General features: G+C 37.3%; 4 protein-coding genes and 1 non-coding gene across 9 annotated transcripts; 2 read left to right on the top strand and 3 right to left on the bottom strand.

The window, feature by feature from the left end:
• Positions 1–424: 424 nt before the first annotated feature.
• LOC119984770 (membralin-like protein At1g60995) lies at positions 425–10,079 on the bottom strand. Of its 4 annotated transcripts, none has more exons than XM_038828871.1 (14): positions 9,698–10,079; positions 8,539–8,601; positions 7,484–7,903; positions 6,288–6,369; positions 5,483–5,544; positions 5,247–5,341; positions 4,333–4,412; positions 3,567–3,650; positions 3,298–3,414; positions 3,057–3,142; positions 2,803–2,909; positions 1,772–1,863; positions 1,606–1,682; positions 425–1,122 (listed from the first exon to the last, which is right to left on the bottom strand). In XM_038828871.1, exons 1-14 carry the CDS (start codon positions 9,848–9,850, stop codon positions 640–642), a joined length of 2,001 nt encoding a protein of 666 aa, XP_038684799.1. In that variant the 5' UTR covers positions 9,851–10,079; the 3' UTR covers positions 425–639. The 4 variants fall into 4 exon arrangements, with proteins under 4 accessions (XP_038684799.1, XP_038684800.1, XP_038684801.1 ...); XM_038828872.1 differs by having other exon boundaries at positions 5,483–5,539; positions 6,288–6,359; XM_038828873.1 differs by lacking the exon at positions 8,539–8,601.
• Positions 10,080–11,117: 1,038 nt separating this feature from the next.
• On the top strand, positions 11,118–14,391 carry LOC119983701. The gene is made up of 7 exons (XM_038827393.1): positions 11,118–11,546; positions 11,699–11,798; positions 11,884–12,004; positions 12,141–12,262; positions 12,747–12,868; positions 12,951–13,110; positions 14,023–14,391. The coding sequence occupies exons 1-7, from the start codon at positions 11,420–11,422 to the stop codon at positions 14,171–14,173; spliced, it is 903 nt and encodes a 300-aa protein (XP_038683321.1). The 5' UTR covers positions 11,118–11,419; the 3' UTR covers positions 14,174–14,391.
• Positions 14,392–14,837: 446 nt separating this feature from the next.
• TRNAM-CAU lies at positions 14,838–14,922 on the top strand. The gene is given in 2 exon segments: positions 14,838–14,875; positions 14,887–14,922. It is a non-coding gene; the product is annotated as a tRNA-Met (tRNA).
• A 611-nt stretch (positions 14,923–15,533) lies between these two features.
• LOC119983683 (kinetochore protein NUF2 homolog) lies at positions 15,534–21,653 on the bottom strand. Of its 2 annotated transcripts, XR_005464701.1 has the most exons (12): positions 21,292–21,653; positions 20,648–20,866; positions 20,159–20,249; positions 19,858–20,037; positions 19,413–19,502; positions 17,435–17,542; positions 17,089–17,142; positions 16,735–16,849; positions 16,471–16,628; positions 16,279–16,374; positions 16,030–16,158; positions 15,534–15,729 (listed from the first exon to the last, which is right to left on the bottom strand). XR_005464701.1 is itself a non-coding variant. In XM_038827375.1 (11 exons), exons 1-11 carry the CDS (start codon positions 21,453–21,455, stop codon positions 16,087–16,089), a joined length of 1,347 nt encoding a protein of 448 aa, XP_038683303.1. In that variant the 5' UTR covers positions 21,456–21,653; the 3' UTR covers positions 15,742–16,086. The 2 variants fall into 2 exon arrangements, 1 of the variants encoding a protein (XP_038683303.1); XM_038827375.1 differs by lacking the exon at positions 15,534–15,729 and having other exon boundaries at positions 15,742–16,158.
• A 650-nt stretch (positions 21,654–22,303) lies between these two features.
• Positions 22,304–23,636, bottom strand: LOC119983304 (probable 3-hydroxyisobutyrate dehydrogenase-like 2, mitochondrial). Its single transcript, XM_038826968.1, has one exon. It carries the CDS (start codon positions 23,445–23,447, stop codon positions 22,527–22,529), a length of 921 nt encoding a protein of 306 aa, XP_038682896.1. The 5' UTR covers positions 23,448–23,636; the 3' UTR covers positions 22,304–22,526.
• Positions 23,637–26,260: the final 2,624 nt, after the last annotated feature.

The raw sequence follows: 26,260 nt of genomic DNA, 5'->3' as shown, positions 1-26,260 counted from the left end.
GATTTACTTCCGACACACAGTCACTAATTCAAAAGTTATACTATCACATTCACAAAAATGAAAGAGCATTACCAACGAAGGTTGGCCTAAGTGGTAAGGGACTCTAATCACTTAAACAAGATCTTGTGTTCAAGTCCTTGTGGATGTAGAAAACCTTTTTGGGAGAGGTCCCCATCTTTGACATCCGATCGTACCTCGGAGGATTAGTCCTGGAAAAAAAAATGAAAGCGCACTTTCTATCATAATGGGAACATTTTGTGAGCAGAGGGAAGTACATTATAGAAATGAGTTCCTTTTGTTCTAGACCACCTTTCCCCGATTGTTTATGTAGATGTACGATAAGAGGCTGACCATACCTCCGAAGATTAGTCCTGGGCTTGCCTAGGGATACCTTGGGAAACAAAAAAAAAATGAAAGAGCACCATCCACCATAATGAAAGCATTTTGTGAGTAGAGGGAGGTGCATTATAGAAATGAGTTTCTTTTGTTCTAGACCACCTTTCCCCGTTTGCTTATGTAGAAGTACAATAAGGGGCCGCCATGTTAATCTATTATCATCATTTGTAAACAAACAATACAGGCCACCAAAACTAGCAGAGAAATATTAGTAGTCCTTTTCATAATATCTTTATAGTACTATTATTGTCCATTACCAGTTGCACGGTTTTCATTCCCCGGGGACTCGGGATAAACTTGTCCTTGGTCTCTCACATCTCTAAACATGGAAAGAAATGAGTTGAGGCCTTCAGAAGAAGCCCCACCTAGGATCCATAGCAACAGTGAACTAAATGAGTTCATTGTTCCAGAACTGGCACCTGTTTCTGCTTGCTGAAGATCAGGTTGACCTGGAATTTGCACAGGGTTACCTTCACTGTTTTCATTCTCCGAGCGTTGTGGAACCCCAGGAGCTTCTGCTCCATGTGCTGGAGTTGCCTGGTCAGATTCAGGTCTCAATGCTGCTGGCCCAGAGGCCAAATCTGAATTGACTTGACCAGGGTTTCTTGTGTTCAATCTTGTGATGTGTAAAGTTGATGTAAGGATGGTTGATGAAGTGATACGAAAGTCTGGGTGTTGCGGATGCTGTGATCTTCGATTTTGCATAAATCTCAGTAGAGTTGGAACCTGAGAGAGGCACAGCGAAATAATATATATGAACAAACCCAAATTTCAAACTTTCTTGGGAAGGAGAAACAGAAACTGCACTAACGCAGATGGCAAGATGGTATAACACCCTAGTTCTAAGAGTCCGCCGTTCAAAAAACCTATTACATCATGGTGGCTTTGAGCCTACATACTTCCATACATTAGACACAAGCTTGCTTCATTTCCTTCAACAGCTGCTCTCTTTCTAATAATTCAAAGAGAATGACTAAAAGAACGGGATAAAAGTAAAACGGGTTCCTACCCAGACTAAATGGCGGAAATGACAAAAAGATGTAAATAGTTCTGGACAGACCAGGCAGCACCATATCAACAAATTTGCACGAAGTGCTATATATATGTAAAGCTTATATGACTACTGGTTTTGACTCAAATATAAACATAAATGACCATGCCAACACTAAAAATACGGTTTTACAAGACTGCTGATTGGGAGTTTGTTACCTCAAAATGGTTCCAAAAGTATAAAATGAGATGTTGCATAAACGCAGCGGTCGTAGAGAGGGCCAAATATGAAAAACCTGGGAAATGATTAAAGTCATTTATCTGATGAAAAATAATAGTTTCCCAACTAAAACAAAAGCGAGCTGAATGAGAGGCAGGATCATACCATAAGCATATGAGAAGAAATAGATGTGGAAAACCAGAAAATAGAGCAAAAAGAAACGAGGAAAGAACTTCATTGAAATTGGTGTGCGGACACTGCAATTTGATGACACACATAACCTTGTTAGAAGGGCAGGAAAAGAGTGCAAGCAAGCACACACACATATGTCCACCCATGCATAGTTGCATATATAGCCTGACCAGTAAAACAAGCATCAGCTCAGACACCATACCACATAGAACACACATGTAAGTGAAAATAAGATATGCATAGTGATAAGTATCTATGTGGACCAGATTGTTGAATGTTTGACTTGTTCAAGGTTCTGTAAGGCAGTATCTATGTGAACCAGATTGTTGAATGTTTGACGTGTTCATAAGCCCTTGTTATGAGTCCCATTGACGACAACTATCATCCCAGAACTGTACATTCTTGATGAGGTCACTCTTGCTTTGCTTCCCTCCATTCTTTCGGTACTTTGTCTAGAGAGACCAACTGGTTTAAGCCCAGAACTAGAGCTATTAAGCCCAGAACTAGAGCTAATTCCATGGACATCAGGTAGCACGGTGATGCTAAGTGCTCACCAGAGGCCATATACAAGAATAAGATCCATGAAAGCCCCCAATTAAACCTCCAACTCCATCAGGCAGCAAGAAGTAAAAAGGAATTATAGTAATGTCAAAGTAACATAGACAACTTGAGCAACTAAGGTCTGGCATGACAACCATCTCCATAGCAACTATTGAAAATACTCTCTCGATAGGTAGTAGACAAACAGCAAACTTCTATTATCGTAGTCAGAGATGATTTTCGTGTCAGGAAAAAAAAAGAAGCTATCAAATAGGCCACCTTGACTGAATAGATGGCCAATATACACACTCCTCGTCAATAACACTGTCCGTAGGCAATCTAAAATCCAGAGTCTTTCATGACAAGCGCGAGGGAAGGAGTGGCATGAAGAGACCTAAACAGAAACGCATGTGCACACACACACACACAGAGAGTGACTCAGAGAGAGAGAGAGAGAGAGACACCTGATCAACGTAAAAAGTTCACACAGCCAGACAAGAATTAAAACCATGAAGGCCAACAGGTGATCATCATAAAACTCGAACAAAAAGAACAGGATTCCAATCATTATCTGTAAAACAAGTATGAAGGTGAAGTCAACAGCAAAAAAATGTATTCAAAGAAAAGGAGAAAGTCAAGCTTAGAAGAAAAAAAAAATTGTTCCTTAAACTGCCACTTTCAGATTGTGAAAAATAAATAAATAAAAAAAGAATCTTACCGGAACAAAAACAAGAGACTCAATCACATGGACAAAGATCAATTGAAATGTTGGAAGTCGATGTCGAGCATGGTGTTGAAGCTGCACTGCAAAAATTTGAGATGGGAAAGCCTTAATTACATTCAAATGAAGACTAGGGAGGAGAATTTGTGTAATTGTGGCACCCATGAGGTGGTTGCACTCCACCCTACCACCACCAATGAATAAAAGAAACAAATCATAAGAAATATATGAAGCACACCAGTGAACTTCAGCATGCGTGTCTGTGTCTCTCTCAATGTAAATGAGACTGACATTGTAGTGGTGAAAAAAACAAAGAGTGACATCATAAGCACGCCACACTTGGTCACGAGATAGTCTGAAAGGAAACAATGGAAAATCATAATTCTTATGAACACAATGTTTACCCATTAATTAAAGTGAAATTAATTGCATTCAACCAAAATATACTCCAGTATATCATTGCAAGGAAAGCAATACATGACTAAGGATGGCGTTGAATTGACAGACCTCCAAATCTTGCAGGACCTTGTGCTGGTTCATGTGTGTAACTAAGATTGTAGAACTCCCTGGTTTGATAATTATACAGATAACCTGCAATGAATCCATGAACAAGCTTAGACACAACACTCACCATCCAAATGAAAACAATAAATTTTATATCCTTGAAAAAATTAATGTGTAAAACCATCTGTAGGCGTACTAAACTTTAGCATTACTTACATCCATAAGATCTTCCCTATAGTTTTTGGATAATGATAACTGATCAAAAAGATGATACAATGGAATTTGGACAGCCAATATAAGCTAGATGCAAATGTGAAACAAGTTGAACCCTGCATATAACTCCATTGTTGGCACCAAGTAGAGTGATAGCTATAAATTTTTTTGGTTATTTTATAAAGAAAAATAAACCTTAAAATATTATTGATGTTGAAAGAGTTTTTTTAATTAATTAGAATAAATTATATTGATAATGTTAACATGCCACTGAAAGATGCATCTTTCATAAAACCATGGCAGTGCAGGAAAAGAAATAGCGCCATTCTTGCTGAGTCAAACAAGACCAGTGTTTCCACACAAGGTGGCAACTAAGGAACTAACTAAAAGTCCATGTCAATGTATAAGCAGCTGATATATAGCATCCAAATCAAGCATTCGACAAACACACACACACACAAAAAAAAGGATGACGCGAGGCTAGAGACATATTAAGACGTAACGTGTGATGCAGGAAAAATACATCACAACAAGCATCCAGGAAACCAGTTAATACCTTGACCAGGAGAATTTAGCAAGCTATTCATCAATATTGTATCATATCCAACAACTCTGTTTATGAGAAGCTGCTGCCACCTGGGAAGAGAAAAATATTAATTATGTGATCTAATAATTCCTTCCTGCAGATACACTACTGTAATTTGCTACTAAATTGGGAAACATTATAACATTGATGTGACCTCAACACATTCAATAGACAACAACCTTATTGTTTAACTTGATATTTAACGAAAATAATTTATAAAGGTTTCAAAGGTTAAGGTTTTCAAGACAACCATAACCAAATGTTGACTGATGTGTTAAGAACATGACACAAAATCTAAGAAGACAAAGTGAAGGACCAGAGCTCAATTAGCATTCAACAACTAAATGGCAATCCTTGAAAGTATTTATATATCGAAAAAAATTTTAATTATGCAATGAAAAGAGGGGTGTTCCTCATAGCATGCTTCTTGTTGTGTTCATTGAGTACAAGAAGCAGTATCAACTCCGATCTCTACGGTTGAAGTAAAACTTCTGGGGATGCTCATCATCACACAAATACTCTCCCAGCCAAGAAGCTGAGATGCGATTAATGCAGTACTATCTCTGTAGATCTAAAGATTTTCTTAATGGATGAAGTGTTGATTTTTCAAATAAAAAATACAATAGACTCCGAGCCTACAATATCATTATTATAGCCTCAATAACAAATATCTGGGATTGGTTACATGAATCCTTGATGAAATTATTCAACTTCCCTCTAAGCATTAAAACCTTAATCTATTCCATTTGAACCCAAAAATGTAATAAGATTAATAAGAAATAGTGCATTGCTGTAAACCAATGGTGATAGACCACAATTAACCAAATTCAAGGAAAGATTAAAAACAAATATAAAATGGCATGGTTAGGTTGAGGAAATATAACCTGTTCCCAAAGCAAGAATGTCGAGCTGATATGCTGATGTTGATTGTTCGTATGTTATGCTGAGACTTAGCTGCTTCAGGTAGCAAGAAGTAACCCTGTGAACCAATTTGGTCCTTATACTAGAATCCTATGATTTAAAAAAAGCCTTAAACCTAAAGCAGTATAGTGGCCAAATACTAAGGCAAAGTTGTGTCTCAATGGAAGTTAAGAAATAAACAAATAAAATGAGAAATTACCTTTTCCATTGTGTACAGATAAGTAGGCTCAAATGCTTTGCTTTTGTTCTCAAGCCACTGCACTGAAACAGGCAGAAAACTATTTACCAACCATACTCAATATATTTCATTGGAGAACTAAATGAGGAAACGACTGATGCTCAGGTCGAGAACATAATGCTAAGGACAGCCCTTTACCTTCTCTTGTAGTCTAAACCTTGCCCTCTTGACTGCGTAAGCAAATTTAAGAGTCTAAAAAAAATATAAGAGGAGAACATATGATATTTGAACATTCAAAGTGCAGTCCTTTTGAAAATACCCTTCATTAAACAACACCAAATGCCTACGCAAATTAACATCTGTACAATCAAATGATTGAGATCCTATAGTAACAGAAGAATACTAGAATAATCCCACCGTCAGAAGTCACCACTAGTCTGGTGTTTGGCATCTCATATCCTAGACCTTTGGGTCAAGACTTCGAATCTTCCCCCCACCCCCAAAATTACCTAAAAAATAGCACTCTCTCACACTAACTTAGATGTTTCCCCTTTTAGTTCCTATCATTCTTTGAAACAAAATCTAGAAAAAAAACCAAATGATAGACCTACATAATTGACCAAAAGTTGTTCTAGAATTGCATATTTTATGTAATCAGTGATTTGACATTTAAATCACCCAAGAAAGAGTATCTCGAGCGCAAAACAATTTTGACTTACTTGCAATTTGCATACACTGACGAAAATCAAGTCTTAAAACAAATGGAAACCAACTACGAATATTGAAAAAATATGATAATTAGCAAACAAAATGGTGATTAACTTGCCTGCATACAAGTTAAGCCTGTCCAAGTGAAGTATATGCAACCACTTCGGAACATCAAGATCCAACTGTATGCCTGTAATATTCTGCACTTGCAATTAGTATTCACAAATGTTAAATACGAGACTCCAGAAATTCTCATCTGATTTAATGAAGTGCGCACAAAGTTTGCTTTATTAAATTACATAGCTGAAGAAATTTTAACTGCACCGGTGAAAAATAATCACTGGAGGAGAGATAGAGAGAGAGAGGGCGGATGGGGATTTGAAGTTGGGAAACATCCATAACAACATGCAATAGTAGACTAGGTTGGAATGACATAGAATACTAACCAAGTTTGCTAAAAGGCCTAGAATATAAAAACAACCAAAAGGCACATTAACTGGCAATAACAGCACATATTAAGATGGGCTTAGTAAGGATCTGTTCAATAAACATAGAAACATAAATGTAAATTAAATTTCATGTAAGCACAATCTGGGTAAAATTGACTAAAATAACATATATACACATAGAATAAATAGTTGTCTCTCGATATATTTATGGAAGTCTAGAAAGAACATCTTTTGTTTCCTTGTTCTTATAATATTACTACATATCCTGTATCTTTCTTTTGATATGTAAATTCTACTGCCTTCAGTTCACTACCTTCAGGTGTGGAATGGTATTGTGACTCAGTTTTAAGCATTGTCCAGGGGATCAGAGCCGGCTTACCAACACACCACCCAAAGTCGTGATATTATGTTTCCTTATTCAGGTAGCATTTTATCATTTTTCCTCATTCTAGTAGGGGTTTTGTTATGTTATTTTGGTGGGCTTTCATGCCCATAGAAAAGCACTTCTTCCATATTGGGATCACCAGTTTCCCACAATTTGGTAGAAAGCAATTTTCTCTATCCAACAAAACGTTAATAGATGCATATAATATTCTTAACTGAGAAAAAGCAGAGTCAAAATCACCAGAATCATTCAACAAATCACGGCACTATGAGCAGCGATTTCAAAGCATCAAACATCCAATTTTACTCATCTTTTAATTTCTCACCAAAAGACAGGTAGCTGTAACAATGAATGCATTCAAATCCAAAACAAATTAACAACGCCAGTGCATGCACTACCAATTAATTCAACAATTACAAACAAAAATTACTAATATTATAATTTCAAAAGTAAGAAAGATAATCTCTCTAATTTACTCACCCACAACTTCTGGAAATTTCCAATGATTTGCACTGCATGTCTCCAAACAAAAGATAGGCGTCTGTGCCACTTATTTACAAAGTGAATGATTGCTGCTTTAAGGGTTTCTTTCACAGATAAAGGAAAACTGTTACGTGTCTCCTCTTTATCAGTCTTAGTAATTGCTTCATCAACAGTTGCCTTGAGGCTTTCACCGTGATGTTCGAGAATATCAGTATCACTTTTCCAGAACTTCAATGCCATTCTTCCTCTCCTAGCACCCGAGCCAATCCAATTCAACCAAAACTTTGCAGCTGAAAATGTCAATCCTTCTTCGTCCAGAGTTTCCGTCTGTACTTCATCCATTTTAGTCTTGCTTTCAGGGACATCTACCACAGTGGATTCTGACTCATTCTGAGACCACAAGCCTGCACTGGTTATCTACACCAAGATACAAAAGTCAGTGCCTTAAATATGACAGTTTCACCAACTCTTTCCCAAAAATTATTCATTTCAACTCATGAATTGACAGCTTATTAGCAGGGAATGAAATAGCAATCATTAAAAGGAAGGAACCTCCAAAAGAAAACTCTTGAAGGAAAACAGTTTCTAGCTTTTCCATAAAGGTGGTAACCCCTTACCACCATTCATCAATCACCTCTCTATCTTAAAAACAATAAAATAAAAACACTTAGACTACGATCATAAGTGTCTTGCTTTTTCTTCAGCATACAGTGGTTTTCATCAGTAAGTATATCACAAAATAGTATGTTTCTCAAAGTGCACAAAAACTTTTCTACAACTTTCCAATCATCTTAAGCTCATGCCCCAAGTCCAAGATAATGATATGTGGATCTTCCATAAAATAATGCTAAATCTTCCAACTACAATTGCTCAAGTCATTTTGAGAGACACACCTTGTTATTCCTCGGTAAAAACTATCTTCTCCACCCAAAAGAAAACACAATTGTTTGAGTCATAAAGTGAAGAATTCATTATTTGCTCAAAATAATGAAAGAAAATGCAAGAAAGAAAACATGTGTAAAGATTTAGGTACCAGGTGGAAAATCAAATACCTTAATTTGAATGAGTTGGGCGTCTGTTGTTTTAACTCCTGATAGCTCACTAGAACAACCGGGCTTCATTTGCCAAAAGAAGATTTTTTTTGCATCAACAAATTTGCATAAGATAGAAGGAAATTAACACTCTTAATTCAAAGAACCAGCTGGCTAATGATATAAAATAAATTTAAAAAAAAAAAACTTGAAAATAAAATTCAGTACCCCTAATAAAAATAAATTAAAAGACGTTAAGAAATTCTAACAAAATACTATTTGTATATTTTTGCATCAAACCAGTGAAACCTTCAAACATTTACATTGATTCTTGGTTCGGATCAACATTGTCATGCATTCAAACAAATTTCTATTCAATTACTATGTTCATAGATCACATACTCAAGCAAAGAATTGTTCCTAAAATACATATAATTCATGCCATAGGAACATCAAAAATGTAGATGCCAATAGTGGCACTTTGCACATTCAATCATAACACGTCATCGTCTTTAGCTATTTGTTGGCTAGTGTGGAAGGGAAGGAATCATAGAACCTTTAATGACCAAGAATCTTCTCACAAATTAATTCATGGATAATTGGCTTAGCTCTGTTAAGTTTGGATGTCAGACATGCGTACTCGTTTTCGTGAGAGCATTAGCTTCTTAGCTTTGTAATCCCTTCTCTGTGGATTGCACCTACTTAGTGCATCCCTTCGATAAAATCTCTTTTGGATTCAAAAAAATGGCATTGTTAAAACAGCAATGCATTTTTCTGTTTTAGATCTGTTTAGCCTAAAACCCTTGATGGTTTTCAGCCAAGGAAAACTACACCAAACGCAGTTCTAGGGTGGTATCTATACCTACAAAAAAATATATAGAAATAATTCAAAACTCTAAGTTAGTAATTATAGCTACAACAACTGATGGGCATCTTCAACCCCGTATAACCAGTGACCAAGGGGGGAAAAAAGAAATCACAAATCCAAAATGTACAAACTAGAAAAGTAAAATCGTCAAATTCAAGTTTTTGCACTTACAGCTACAGTGGATCTAAAAACCTAACATTACGACAAATACTGCAAGTTAATTTGCCCATAAAAAGAACAAAATTAAGTAAACCAAAAGAAGGAACAAAGTTCCCCGAAACGATTAAGATCATTCGTGATTGTTACACGTACCTGTTGAACATAGTTGGCGTGCATAACCACTATAATACAGAAGAGAGTGATGGCTATGAACAGATACATATACTCCAACGTAGCTCTAACTCTCGACGTCAGCATCTGCGAGAACCGCTCTTGCACGCGTATGAACGTCTGCTCGGGATCCATATATATACGTATATATGTACGTGTACGTATATATAAGTGTTCACATATGCGTTTCCAGCTTGGGGAGTCGTACAGATAAAATGGTGTTTAGCATGAGAATGAGAGATTGGGGACCGGTTCCTGCTTCCATGGGCTAACAGAACAGACCGTGATGATTTGCTTCTCTCTTTTTTCGTCAAATAGAGACGACGTTGTTGAAGACGACGAAATTGCATTTGGTAGCGTTGTGTTACGATGTCCGAGATGAAGGTTACTTTTGTACGGAGTGGTAAATAGGACAATCACTTTCAATGGTAACGGAAAAATCGTGGGCTTCAAGCTGTTGTGACAGGTTTGTTTGAAATTAAAATCTGACGTTAATAAAAAGATTATTGAATTAAAATATTATAATATTAATAATTATAATTTTTATATTAAATTTAATTTAATAAATATATTTTTTTATTAAAATTAATTTCAGGTATAAATTATTAAATATTTTTATATCAAAATTAAAAATTTTTATATCAAAATTACAATGATTATTTTAAATATTAGTAATCATATAAATTATTTTTTCATTAAAAAACGTTAAGTAAAATAATAATATACATTAAATAAATAAAAATATTAAGTAAATGACTGTTAAGTAGAATAAAATAATAAAAAATATTAAAGCAAACTTGTGAGAAAAAGTCAAAATGTGAGTCACATCATATTGTACACATTATCATAGTTTTAAATGGGATCCACGTGAATTTTTTGAAAAAAAAATGAAGTGGGAAACGTCATCCTATAAGCTTTTGGGATGCCAATGAATCCGCTGGCATGAGCACCTTGTTTGGTGTAGCGGAAGTTGGAAGTGGATCCGTTTCTATTGTGCCAAACAGGCACTTAATCAGAATTATGGTCGGAACAAAACAAATAAATCGACCAAGATTTTCTGTTTTTTAACCCAAATCCAGTTTTAAACCTAAGAAAAATGTGTTTGAATTAGAATTTCAAAAATTACTTATGTTTAAATTTGATTTAATTTAAGTCGGAAAAATTGGATCAGCGAAGGACATATATTTGCCATGGTTAACAAGATCAGAAGTATAAACGGTAAAAATGAGCGCATGGTGCGGAACTAACGATTACACTCCTTGCTAACAAAAAAATGGGCTGGGCCTTAAAAGCCCAACTAACCTCTCCTAGGGGCCATCACGTCACCCTGGAAGGTGGAAGCAGCAGGATGGTCTGGGCCTGAAAAGCCCAACCATTAAATAATCCACTTGGAGTGAAGGGAAAAAGAAATCCCAGGTCTTGTGGTTTCGTTTCCTTTGATTCTCTAAAATGAAATTGATCAAAATCCGAGTCTTCTGGTTTTGTTTCCTTTGATTCTCTATCAATTTCACGTCAAGTACGATCCAGTATGAACACCGAACATCAAAGGTATGAGAGCAGTACACGTTTAATGGTTTTACAGTTATTGAATTAAAGATTCTGAGAGTCGGTGCTTCACCATCCTCGCTTTCCTTTTGAGAAGAGAGTACCTGCAACTCCTCAATCACCGAAACCAGGAACCCTATCTATTATACAATCAGAGAAATGAGAAGACGCACCATGTATGCCTGGGCGGTGGCGATATTATGCTTCGTGGTCCTGATGATTGTCACTCCAGCCATCCCTCAGTCCCAAGAGTACCACGACTTCGCTGACCAGCGCGAATTCTTTGGTATTTACTATTTCGACCTTCTTTTATTAGGGGTTGCTATTTTTTTGTCATCAGCTTCAAATTCAGTGTCATGGTATTTAATTTCATGATAATTTTGCTTGATCGTGATTTTGATGTATTTCTTTTGCCCACTTTGTTTTCTTGCAATTCAGGCATACCCAATACATTGAATGTGGTTTCCAATTTTCCATTCCTTGTCATCGGTCTGATAGGGCTTGTTTTATGCTATCATGGGAATTATTTCAAGCTGAGGTAATGAGGCTTCTCTCTCTCTTATTGTGTTAATTTTAGTGAGATTAGTACTGATTAGTGATTCGATTCTCATTTGTACCTAAAGCCTGCAAGGAGAGCTTTGGGGCTGGACATGCTTCTTCATTGGCGTGGCTGCTGTTGCTTTTGGTTCTGGCTACTATCATCTCAAGCCCAATGATGATCGTCTTGTATGGGATCGTTTGCCAGTGAGTTTTTCTTTTAGTTCTTGAAATTTATGGATTCTCTAATGGTACAAATTTATTGTACGTTATTCTCTAGATACCTTTTGCTACTCTCAGCATTTTAATTTTTTGACATATTGCTTGCTTGTGGCAATTTTAGATGACTATAGCATTCACTTCCATCATTGCAATATTCATCATTGAAAGGGTTGATGAGCGGAAGGGAACAGTATCTATTATTCCTCTACTTTTGGCTGGAGTAATAAGCATTGTGTATTGGAGGCAAGTACCTACCGGTTTCATACGTTGTAGGTGTTTGTTTTTCTGTAGGATCTATTTGGTTGTTGAAATTGACCCTCAAATGCATTTTTGTGCTAGATTACTCTTCCACTGATTTACATATACAAGTTCTCCTATGCTTTTGGATTAGGATACCTAAGCCACCCATTCTTAGTCCCTTCAATTTTGTCTGTTCCCTCTTTTTCTAAGTTCTAATTTACCGTCCAATTCTGAATTGATGGTTTTAAATGTGGCCACATTAGAAAAATACTTTAAACTGCAGCTATAGCTTTATCAGATTCCTAATGAGAGAAACTATGAATTGATGGCGATCCCAATCCTTTTTGGATTGATTTTGTATTTTCTCCTTATGGAAGACCTTTCTATGAGTCTAATATATCATTTTTAGCATGTTATAGGTATTTTCCTCTTATGGAAGACCTCTTCCAAATAATGCTGCTGACTGATTTTGTATTTTCTCCTGTAGGTTCTTCGACGACCTTCGTCCTTATGCCCTTGTTCAGTTTGTTCCTTGCATTGCCATCCCCTTGATGGCCATATTGTTGCCTCCGATGTATACACATTCTGCTTATTGGCTTTGGGCAGCAGGTCTGTGTTCTATATCATGCAGGTTGCTCTGCTTATTAGATTTCTTGCCAAGCTGATCATGTATTTGATTCCATGTTTTCAGGATTTTATCTTTTAGCTAAGGTGGAAGAAGCGGCTGATAAGATGATATATGGATGGACTCATCATATTGTTAGTGGACACACTCTCAAGCATTTGTGTGCTGCAATGGTTCCTGTCTTCTTGACGCTTATGCTTGCAAAGAGGACGGTTGAAACGGAGAGGTATGCATATTTTTCGTTTATGCTTAAACAATTCTTGACTTACAAGTGGGTTTGCGAATAACTCCGCTTTCTATTTAGAATAATCTTGATATTGAGAAATCTTCACTAAAAAGAGGGAATTAATAGGCGGGACATAGATTCAAAATCTAGTCAGTTGCTCACTGATATTAAGTGATTGAAGTTAATTTAATTTCAGCCATGAAAGGATTGAAGATGAACTTTTTTATTTCTTCGACTGGAAAACAAGACTTTGAAATGCCTGGATTAGAAGCTTTGGGAAATAATTGTTTGGTTCCTGATAGGAAAGCCACTTTGTGCATCTGCTCTTATGTTTTCAAAAAAATCGCTAGTGCTTGAAACTTTTTCCATAATTACGGTAGCTTTCTTTTGGAACAACTTGTATTTAAGAATTAAAAAGGGCATCTAAACTGTGGAAATTATAGCTTGGCAATGAAATTAATGTGAAATGGTTTTACTCATGCATAATTCACATGATGCCAATCTGTAAGGAGCCATATGGTCAATTTATGATGATTTGAATTTTGCTTTGTTTAATAATAATCATCATCATCATCATCACAGTCTTTGTCTGTTCAATGGTGATTGTTTAAAATAATTGGTTTTTTGGACTTCAAGGAAATGATTTGCTTAATGTAAGCAGCATAGATGATAGATCTTTCTTGAGAAGGTTAAATCTTGATTTGATTCTTTAATACTAATAGTACATGAGCTGTTTATGTTTGTTTACATGACTTGAACTTGTCTAATAACTAAGATGAGTGGTGTCTCAGCTTCAGGATAATCATTACATACACTTACTGCCCCCTAGTAGAATTGTTTTGTGTTTAAAGAGAATCATATCGATGTTACATTAAAATTTGATGTGCATGTGTTATTGATCCTTTGATGCAGGAAAAGTCTACTAAAAACATGGAAGATTTCATGGACCAAGGTGAAAGAAAATGGAAATGAGTTGAAAGTCGAGAGTTGCACTTGTACATACTCGAGTGTTCCGATTGAGGAATCTGATAGTCAGGTTGCTGTACCAGCTTCTTCAGTTTAACAAACCAAAAGCAATTGTAGACAAGTAGAAAAATAAAAGAAAAAAGTTACTACAAATTTGTTCTTGTTTATCAGCAAAAGAACTTGTAGGATTTGTACTTTTATGCTGGGGAAATTTGTATAAGCGGGTTGAAATTATAATTCTTACAGTAGGAGATGTTACAATCTATGATATACATTTATCCAAGATCATATTAAATGTGATACAAGTTCATGATAGATGCAGTGAGGAATTTCTCAAGAATGGTGTGGAAGGGTTTGTCTAGATTATGACCCCTGAATTTAACGGGAAATTTAATGTAGTCCGGTGTAATGAAAGCTTTGCCTTTGCTTGTTAATATTAGTATGGGCTCTCGATAAATAGGTCCCTATTCTCTTGAATCCTATTCCTATATGTGGAGATCCAAAGGCTTAAAATGCTTCAAGGAATATAGCATGTGAGTGGAGATTCGAACCCATTATCTTCTGCTTTGCAGAGGCTCACAATGGGGAATCTTGTCAATTGTCATCCATCTAAGCTTTAATATGTGCATTGGGGCAGGAGCATCCGAGCATGAGTGAGAGTTTTCACAGTGCAACCAAAGTAGCAGCATCGTACAGGTTTTGGGGTTATAATGAATTCTGATCTCACGTTAATATTTTTATCATTCACCACTCAAACAACGGGGGTGGTGGCGCAGTTGGCTAGCGCGTAGGTCTCATAGCTTCTGAGTTATCCTGAGGTCGAGAGTTCGAGCCTCTCTCTCCCCAACTATTTTTTTTATTATCGACTCTTTTTTGTCATATTTAGGGAACTGACTCAAACAGAACACGGCCAAAAAAAGGTTTGATTAATTGGTTTGCGTTTGAATTTTTATACTTGCCCGTATTGCCAAATGCATTGTGTGGTGCATCAAGCCAAGTCATGAAAGATTGCTAAGAGTTCCCATTGCCGGGAACAGAGTAGATCAAAACTAAAAGCCTGGAATAAAACTCCGTTGACTCTTTAATTAATAAGGCGCGAACGATACTAATCTGCAATCACCAGTAGTCCCCACTTGAACATTCCCCAAGTTTGAAGTGAGGAAACCGATTCACATTTCTCAGAGTTATCACCCACTCATACATTACAATGCTTCCTCACTTGGTATAGCAGAAAATACATATAGCAAAAATGTGAACGTCTCATTAAATGTGCAGTCACACAAGGGAAGTTGAGATTAAAAAAAATTAGATTATTAAATTTGAGATGGGAGTAACACCAATTGAAGATAAAAGTTTCAAGAAAACCATTTATGATGGTAAGAAACATAGAGATAATTGAAAGAATGTGTACACGAGAGTAGGAAGTAAAGAGGAATGCCTAATTTAATGACATAAAGAGGGGGGAGGGAGGGAATAAAGCCTTTCGTAAAGAAAGGCATTTGCAGAAAATCTTTTGATATTTACACAATTTTTATTGGAGGAATAAAACCTTTCTTAAAGTAGCAAATTTGCAGAAAATCTGTTGACAATTACACAATTTTTATTGGATGTAGATACGAAGCTCTATAATCAAATTTCATGATCTTGATGTTCCTGCAAATCACATTTCACGTACAACACACTTGAAAATATTGAACATAGAAGCATGGCTTCAAAAGTTAACTGAAATCAACCAAGCTCGAGTTGAATTCCGCTGACCCAATGAAGTCCAAAAACAACAAACAAGGAAAATAAAGGTATTTAAACCCCAAATTCTCTCCCAGAACAAGTTGAGGATTTAGCACATTAGTTGTGATTTTTAACACTCAGCAGCTCAAAATTTGATTTTAGTAAGAACTAAGAAACTTCCCACAATAAAAGCAACTACAAAATTCATGCCATTGAAGGTTGTACCTGCTCTTCAGACAACATTCGGCTCCAGCTCAACCATTGAATGTCAATTATACGCAGTCAATCACCAACATTAGACTCCAATTCGACCATCGGAAGCAAAAGACCTAAGGAGTTGGTGTATTGTTGAAACTGCAGCCACAAAAATCATACACATTTATCTTCATCAAGTGGTAAAATCCAAACCGAAGTCAATATTTCAATTCATAACATTCAGATGCAGACTCAAGGGGGACATGTATTGCAGCAAACCTGTTCCATAACCTCTTCACATTTGCGAGCTAACTCATGCAGTTTAGCTTCTCCAGATTCTTTCACAAAATTAGTCCTCGCAGTAATGGCATCCACCTATTGGTTGAAGAAAAATAAACTAAAAAAATCAACAACTTGTGATTGATACAATCTGGTATACCAAACGAAGTAAAAAAAAAACAGAAAAAGGACCTCTGCTATTGCAGCTTCAACATTCCTTCGTCTTGCTTCCAGATTATGCCTCCTAGATTCCACCTCCAACTTCACGTTATTAAGTTCTGTGTTTGCCTCCTTGAACTTGAGGTTCCTTTCTTTTTCCAATTGTATTCTTAATTCATCCAGCTGTTCCACTACAAGCGGTAACAAGTAGCAACAATAAAAGTTCTGGAGAACTTAGATATCAAAGCATTCTCATATTAGATAGATAAGAACTCGAGGTAGATACAGAAAATCTACCTTTTGCTTGTCGTTCAACTAGTTTGGCATCCAATGACTTATCCAACACTACATCATCACTCAACTTGGCCTTTAAAGCCTTGTAATCTTTTTCAATGGATTTAGCAGAGTTTACCTGTAAATAGTGTCAATGTGATTGGCAATGAAGACCTTTATTGCAAGTGAAAATACACCGTTACTCAAAGCCACCTTACAAGAGAACATCATATGACCTTTCACAGATCTGTAAACTAATATTCAATGTATAAAGTCTATAAAAGCCCAATATAATCCGCCAAAAAGAACAAGAAAGATCAACGATGAAGCATTGAAACTTCACTAAGCAATAACAGACCACAAGATTATGAGTAGTACCTGTTCTTGTATGCTCTGCATCAGGGCAAAGTGCTTTGACATCTTATTGAAAGCCTGCGGGATGCAGAACAAGATACCATAAATTTAAATACATTTGCAATAGATCACGTCTTAAGTTGCCTAGCTTGTAAGATTATCATATATTCGTATATAAGTTTGTTCATTCCCAAAATATCTTGGACTAAAATGTTTTTTTCTTTTTTTCTTCTATTTTATACTTTTGAAGAGTGCCGGAATAACACAGATAATTGCAAGAAAAAATATTCAAAGAAAGTAACTGTGTTAGCCAAGTCAGCATGCCAGCGAATGATAATGTAAGTTAGCATAACACTTCATCAAAAATTACCTTCAAGTACACCTCAAGAATGGCATTTCTTTCTTGAAAAGACTGCATTGCTGATCTCTCATAATTCTTGGCACCCTCCCGTACTGATTTTTTCTCCTCTAAAGCCCTCTTTCAGAATAAACATGTAAAACAGCATATACAGATCAAAACTTGAAATCGGAGCACTTCATTCTTCACTCAAAATAATAAAGAGAAAAACTAGCAAGAGCCCTTTTTCAGTATAAATATATAAAACAACATTTAGAGATCAATAATCAAAATCTCCACTCAAATAAAATAACATGAGAAAACTACCAAAAATAAGAAGCAAATGCAAAGGTATCAACAAGCACAGCTTAGCTGTAATTAGTGCCTGAAAACTCCCTTGATGTGCCAGCTCCGTGTTTTGCCAAGGTCAAGAGTGCTGTAGGGGGACTCTTTATGCACATATCCATTTGCCTCTCCCACTCTTACAAAATGGTAAAATCAGAGGTGGATGCTTTTCAACAGATGTATGATTCAATTTTTTAGTGGAAATTAAATTCAATACTACCAATAGAGGATAATTTTTAGGACAAAAAGATAACAAGCCCACCTATAATTCAACTGAAAATTCTGTTTATTGTGCACGAATATCAGTTCAAAAATATTAACAAGTATGCAGTTCAAGTGCGGAAGTGCCAGAGAGGAGGTCCTCGTTCACAAAGGGGCAGGTTCAAATCTAGCCAAGAGCACCACCAAAATACTTTCATTGAAAAATAAAAAATAAAAAAAAAGATTCAATCTTAAAGACTTCTTGGGATCTGTCATTTGATTTTGGGTGTACTTTTCTTCACATCTAAGTTTGCAAGCAATGACAAAGGAACTTGCTCACTCACTGTTCAACAAATGCTAAACAAGTGGATGACCTGATAGAAAGAGGATTCAATTAGAGACTATAAAGTCTTTCAAGATTGCTAATTAAATTTTGAATCACTGAATTTTTCAACAATTTTGCAAAAGAAATATCGGATTCGGTTTAAGGTGACATCACATGAATCATCAAAAAGATTGAAAAGGCCCAGTTGGTAATATATTGGGTAAATGTTTAGATCCCAAAAACGGTGTCAAGCACCATCCTATTACAACTTATCATGTACAGATTTCAGTGTTGGTGCATAATGCTACATCAGTATCAGGGTGTCATTTTTTCTTTTTCTAAATGACGATTAATGAGGTATCTATCCAAGGCAGGTCTAAATTGAACCTAACCTACAAATTAAACTTTGAACATTTAATGACAATCAACTGTGAAATTCCAGTATCACTTAAACCCAGGGTACACAAAAAATGGTTAAAACCCAGGATTTTCGAGTTTGCAGCTGGCCCTAGTCTTCCTTTCTCTTTTACTGGGCTACACAATACTCAGGTTAACGGCTACACCATATGAGGCAACATGACAAGAGGCTAAAAACATAACATCAAAAGGGACCAACTAGGCCATTAAAAAAAAGGACCAACAAGTCTTGAAGTGCATTGAAGTTTCTGATATTCCACCCAGAAAGTTACCAGTCCCAGATAAGCCTTTTGCTTCCCACCATGCATGTCAAAGACCATTAGTTACGCCTAAGGCTAGTTATAATATTTTGGTTGGAGTTTGCTCAATCAATAACCCTACATCAGTACAGGCACCATGGTCCTCTTGCGCAAGTTTGCCAAAGCAGCAGCCAGCTTATTGTAGGACAGCAGTCCATCAATGGCTACAGGATTCACAAGCGATAAATCGTATGTTTAGATGAACCAGACAGATGTAACACCAACCAATAGCGCAAAAGTGATTGGCATCAAGTAAATTTTCCAAAATCTTTCATAACATTGCTTTATACAATATTTGTAAGCTTAGATGAACCAGACAGATGCGACACCAACCAATTTTAGCTAACAACTTTACTTGAGATATAATTAACAACATGTTAATCTCTCTGAATAATCAGGATTCCATGACCACAATAAAACTTACCTGCAACTTATCTGGTGATTGAACAATTTTGGAATGCAAATTTGCATTTTCTTGCACACTCTGCACCAGCTCAAACTCAGCTTTAGAAATCTGGAAAAATAAAAGTAAAAATAAACTTAGCATACATAATAAACTACCCAACCCACGTGATGAGACTATAATAGTATATATTACAGGGCCCAATCCACTTTCCAAAACTAAAGCATATTTCACGATAGAGGGTACATCAATGACCTTATATTGAAGTATGAACAGGCAAGAATAACCAAAAAAATGAACAAGAACATAATAAACTAAGTAAATAGCTTATACTGGACAGACTATTTTTTGTCACTCCAGGAAGCTACAAACAACAGATACCAGAGGAAGATTTTGATTATAAGAAAGATAAACAACAGGTACATTAGGATAATAACAAGCAAGCTGAATTGTCCATATTAGGGACCTTCTCACTCATTTCTCCAGTTTTATCCTTCAACTTCCTAAAAGAAGCTCTAAGTGACATCTGATGACTGTTAAGGCCTGCAATGGTTTGATGCAATTCTTTAACTTTAGCATCAATGTCCTGAACAAATGGTAACTCCCTCTCTCTTGCCTCGTAATAGCTTGAAATATCTGCATTTAGCTGCAAACATCATTGAAAATTGATGCTCAGTTGACAACTCCCATCATCATCAAAGCTTGTGCAAACAGTTTGGGGATAGCCATGATGCTCAGTTGACAATGTCAAAAATTTCTTCAGATACCTGGGAAATCTTGGCCTCCCACTCTTTGCGCTGCTCATCAAGAAGGGTCAATTCCTCTGCAATTGGCCTCAGGTCATTCATTTTCGAGTCCCTGCGTTTGACAAAGCTCATTACAAACTAATAACTAAAAAAATCCATTCCGCAGAGATCTGAATTAAATTGCTACATTTTTTTTTCTTCAATAAAACTAATAGAGTTCCAAATAGAGACCAAGATAATAGAGAATCCTTCTCGTTAGTGCTGATAGACAATTCAATCCCGTAAATGCATGTTGGTCAATTTCTTAATTACCTAACAGAATTCCAAAAAAGTCACCCAAAACACACGATCCATATAACACAAAACCGTTACGCTCACTATCAATGAAAAAGTTTTTGTCTATACAGCTATGTTCCCATAATTCCAATCAGATCTCCATGCAGTGGCAAATAACCGGCACCACTACCCCTAAACTTAATGCGGAGAAGTGCCCAAGTTGAGGGAGCTTACTTGTAAAGACAGAAATTGAGAATTGCACTCAAGAAAAGGTCGGTGTTGTTTGCATCAGGCCTTATCAAATCTTTCAGGGTAAATGTCACTGGGCAATCAACTGAGGACACCACCTCTTTTATCCTGTTGCATAGATTCATAACCCGGACTGAGTCTACATGGAAGTCTGGGTTCTCAAGCTGCTCCAGAGCTGCAAACTCAACTTGCCCTTGATCTTCTCTGCAGAAGCCACAAATCCAACACATCAAAAAAAAATTAGATAATCTAAAAGTTCGCACAAGGTACCTAGGCATTTTCTATTCCATTACTTACTTCCCCCATTACTATCTAAACAATGAGGACAGATGGTGTAAAAACAAAGGGAAAAGAAAACCTTAATGCCTGATGTACGTTAAATCCTATAACAATGAACCATATATGTTAACTTTATTTCGAGGAAGAGGGAAAAATAAACACAACAAAGAAGGTCTGCAACTAATTGACAGCTCTGTAGCCTCATCTGGTGTTTTTTCCAAAAAAAATGTCCGAAAAGTTCTTATAAGAGAAATATGCTTGTTCTACAAACGTTGTATAAATTCGTAGCATTCAAGGATCTGTAGGGAACAAAACCGAGAATTAGGGTTTCTGAGAAGAGAAACGCGTACTCATGGAGAATGTCGAGGTAGATCAAAAGCCGGGTATAAAGATCCGAAACGAAATCCGAGCTCGGGTTCTTGAGATCATTCTCTGTGATTTTTGCAACCTGTGACTCCCTCAGTATCATCACTATCTCCGTGCGCGATAGCTTCGGGTATTCAAACTTTGACATCGCCTTAAATTCACACTCACGGACACCACCTTAGGGATCCCGCTCTACGTGAGTAGTCCAGTAGAAGAGAAAATTGTTTCACAAATGTAGAATTTCCTCTTTTCTCGAACTTTCTCGGCTACCAAACGAGACCCAGGGAAAGGAGAGCTGGTTAGTTTCGAAAATCGGAAGAGAGAGAAGTTGAGTCCCAAAAATTTCCCGCCCAAAAGCATTTATGAGATGTCCTTTTAGATATGTAAAGTGGGCCGGCTCCGCAGGCATGGCCTACTAGCAGCCCGAGCTTGGAACGGGCCGGCCTGCAAACATAAAAACATATGCCTGACCCCTATAGTCCTTCGGGCTGTACCTAGCGGGTAGGGCAGGCCCGAATACTGAAATTTGACATAAGAGCAAAATGCCCCCTGCAACAGTTACAAAACGACTAGTTTTTAGGGTATTTATGGATGTCATGTGGACTAAAATGTCCTCGTAAAATATTTGTTTATAGTTGTTATCAAGGGTGTTTTAGTCTTTTAATGTTATTTAAATTTTCTTTAGATGAGTTAATAAAATTGCGCCCAAAACTACTCTAGAATCTAGATGCAGTGCAGACCACCTGTCGTGGATTATTTATTAAGCACAATAACTTTCTTTAATTTCTTTATTTCTGAAGGGAAAAAAAATTTACTCTTATAATCTGCCTAGAATAAAAAGGCATCAACTAATCAACAATATGTGATTTGTTTTGAAGAACAACTGTTACCTTCTTGTTAATTAGAAACTTGACTATTGTTTAAATGCTCAACTGTACAACTTGCTGAGACCTCTACGGTTGCTTGCTGGATACCACACCACGGTATTGATAGGAATCACTGCAAATCATCACTTGAAATGTTGCATTGCTACCACACAGAGATGTAAAGAAAATGGCAAGGACAAGGACCAGTTTTCCTCTCACCCAACATTCCCTTATAGATCATTGTACAGATATAATATAACTTTATTTCAAAATAAAGATCAACCAATACATACATCAACTGACTCCAAGTTCTGCCTTCTTGATGCAACGATTTGCCTGTGTTCATCTGTATATTACCTGCCATTGATCCTCTCAATAACAGTTATAAGGCCCTGAGTGCCAAGCTTGCCATCCCCATTGGCCACCATTGCAGAGAAGAGCTGCTTACACAAGGCAGCGCCAGGCAACACCACAAGCCTTTCATCTTCACTCTCTTCCACCATATCCACACCCATACCCATATCTTTGACCATGTACTCTGCAAACCCACCAGGCCTAAAGTCCCTCCCAATCATCCTCTCCCCATATAACTCCATTACCATTGATCCCGCCGCTCCACCCCTCACTGCCTCAACAAATTTGTTCACGTCCAATCCAGCCCGCTCTGCGAACACCAACCCTTCACTCAACCCCAATAAATTAGCTCCCACCACGATTTGGTTCCCTATCTTGCAACTCTGCCCACACCCTGCCGGACCCATATGCGTGGCCTTGCCCATAACATCAAATAATGGTCCTAACCACTTCACAACTCCAGCATCACCGCCAGCGAAAATCGCCAATTTCCCATCTCGCGCGCCTATGTCCGCGCCTGATACTGGCGCGTCAACTGCCCAACACTCTTTGGCCACTGCAGCATCGAAGATCTCGCGCGCAAGGGCAGGATGGCTGCTCGTATGGTCAACGACAACGCAGCCGGGATTCAGGCCGGAAAGAACACCGTCGGGGCCGAGAACAATTTGTCGAACATCTGATGGGTGTCCTAGCATGGTGAAGACAACGTGGCTAGATCTGGCTACGGATTGTGGGGAATCGGCGAGATGGGCTCCCAAAGATTGAAGATAGGAGGCCTTGGAGGGAGTGCGGGCGTAGACAGTGAGGGAATATCCAGCGGAGAGAAGGCGCGAGGCCATAGCAGCGCCCATGACGCCTATGCCAATCCATCCGATTCGTGTTCGCGCGGAAGTGATCGGAGTTGGGTAGGCAGTGTCCATATCTGCGAAGGGCCTAAGTTGATTGGACCGTGGAGGGTGGGTTTAGCCAACCTAGGGAGTGAAGTAGTTCACCGATGTACTCGACTGCTATATCTAGATCCCAAAAATATGAAAAGCTGCCTATATCGAAGAACCAGTTAGGGGAACACGGCATCGTTCGTTCACATTTCTTTGCCCTCTCTTCATTCCAACCAGCAAGAAAAATGCAAGGCCTGATGGGCCAAGATGGGTCGGAACTAGTCAAGCCCAAGCCCAAGCCCAATTTCCATCATTGAAAAATCGCAAGATGGTTCCTCAGTAGAAAACTCATCTCTCTCTCCTCAATTGGTTAATGATCGAGGGAAGTTTCTCAAATGGTAGATATTTCACACAATACAAAAGCAATCATAGAAACACCCATAAAGCGAGTGACGAAATCACATCAATCCCAGTATATATACAAAAGAAATTTTGTAGTCATGCACGCCCCTCAAGTGGCCAAGGAAATCTCACCAGTCGTCAATCCATGACTAAGTTTGTGAGTCCTGGGCCTACGAGTGAAGTAGATATCAGTCTTTCAAAATAATTGCAAACCACTTCAATCTGGTTGTATACCATAGGCCAAGGAGGTTTGAAGACTGGTAGCGACAACCTGAAATGACTGGAATTTGGCATGGATATATAGAATTATAGATCGATCGCGAAAGAAAGCTCTTGGATCCATCTATTGCGAGCGAGATTCAAAGATAGCAATCGTCTCTAAATATTGGCCACAATTATTGACACTAATCCGTACAAATTGATGTGTACATTTTGACAAAAACCCCTTTTGGAGTGTTTGAGAGCTGATGGCAGCCACCGAAGATATATATTGGTTTAGTGTTTGATTTGAATTGATGGTGTATCTAAAACAGAGACATGTACGCGGCATACAGTTCTTGGCTTTTCATTTTAACAAAACTCTTTTCTTGTTTAGGGTGTTAACTTGCAAAGAAAACATTTTCATGAGTTATGGGGTTTGCAGGATATAATTATAAATCTAAGGCCTCTCAGAGCAAAATAGGTGCACATACCCAATTACACTACGATAGCACAAGAGATATGGATCAAATACGCCATTAATCCCATGTATTACAGTCTCACAGGCCTCATTGGGCTCGACATGCCCAAAACACTCACGACTCCCATGTCAACTTGCCAAGAACACTCACGACTGTCATTCTGATCTCTTATCTTTGCAGGTTGTTGATCACCCAATAACAAATCATTAATAATAGATTCAACCGTCTAAATTCTAAAATGTTCAGGCGCTTTGATCTTTGGGGCCTTCAATTCTCCTTGCGTAGTAGAAGTCATAGTTGAAACAAATAATTTTTATATTCTCTTCAAAAATAAAATAAAATAGAATACCACCAAAGGGTCAAGACGGCAACGTATAGCGGAAATATTTGAACGTCTATGCTTTTCCCAATGCGATTAACGGACACAATCTCGCCACACTCTGCATTTACTTTCCTGACACCTGTATCCGCACAAGCTAAAGCGACGTCTGTCTTCTGTCGGGATATAGTATATATATGTGTGATTCACTCTCATTGGTTGGTGTGTACAATGAAACAAAAAGGTCCTTCCAAGTGTCTTTTCTGACTGGTGGTGATTTGTCAATGCTAACAGCAATCACAAGGAGCAACCAAATGGTGAATGCTCTATTGGGCGGTTGTGGGGGCTGCTGTGGTAATAACTACAGTGGCCCCGCTGTAGCCCTTGTTGGGGTTGGAAATATTTTTATTTTTATTTTAAAAAATTATATATGTGTAGTATTCGGAGTAAGGATTCTAACGACGTATTTTTTGTTTGAAATAAAAATCAATTTTAACATGAAAAATGTATAACAATTCTAAACCGTTGAATATAAACTCAAAACATTCGATGTTTCGATCGCGATCAATTAGATTTTTGTTTCGAACAAAAATATGTCGTTAGAATCGTTACTCCGAATACTACACATATATAATCTTTAGAAAATAAATAACATTTTTTTTCCCTCAAAAAGGCTACAGCGGGGGCTTCTGTAGTTATTACTACAGCAACCCCCTACATCTCCTATTGGGCCATCAATTTTTTTGGGGAATTGCAATCTGTCGGGTTTAATAGGGAATGGATGTGTGTCAATCACAATGGTGTAAATTTATTGACTTTCATTTTTGTGTAATAAAGGTGAGACCCAGTATTGAATTAAAAGTAAAAATGTGAGTGTGTGTGAGATGTGGGTCCCATTTTGGGTCACCATGTTGGCATTGCATGCTTCATGTTTGGGCAATTAAAATAAGCCAATAAATATGCATTGTCGGGGCATACAATTTTTTGATGGGTCAAGAAAATGTCACTTTTTTGCTCTCATGCCCAAGCAAATACACACTATTTTGAGTGCTCTTAATTTTTTATTGGAGACAACAAAATGAATTGAAAGACATGTTTTGCTAATGTGGTCGGACAACAAAATATATTGATACAATGATTTAAACTTATTGATTTAAAGATAAAAATGTGAGTGTGTGAATGGAATCTCTTTGATTATATGGAATTCCATTTTCTAAAACTAATTTAGCTCTCACTTTTTATATGATTGAATGGAATCTGGTAATCATATGGGAATTGCTTGATGTGAGGTTTAAAATTCGTTTTTACATAGGCACCTGGTATGCACGTGTGTTATTACCGTTAGTTTTAACCCCAGGGGTAACGGAGAGGACATATTTACTGGGTTTTTTTTTTTTTTGCCCTTTTTAAAACAAGGGTTGGGAAGCGGTAGGATATAGAACCAGAATGGATGG

Source organism: Tripterygium wilfordii, chromosome 18 (assembly GCF_013401445.1).
Source record: "Tripterygium wilfordii isolate XIE 37 chromosome 18, ASM1340144v1, whole genome shotgun sequence".
In the NCBI taxonomy this organism is placed as follows: Eukaryota; Viridiplantae; Streptophyta; class Magnoliopsida; order Celastrales; family Celastraceae; genus Tripterygium; species Tripterygium wilfordii.
Note: the sequence above shows the minus strand (reverse complement) of the source record. Positions and strands in the feature narration are given on the sequence as shown.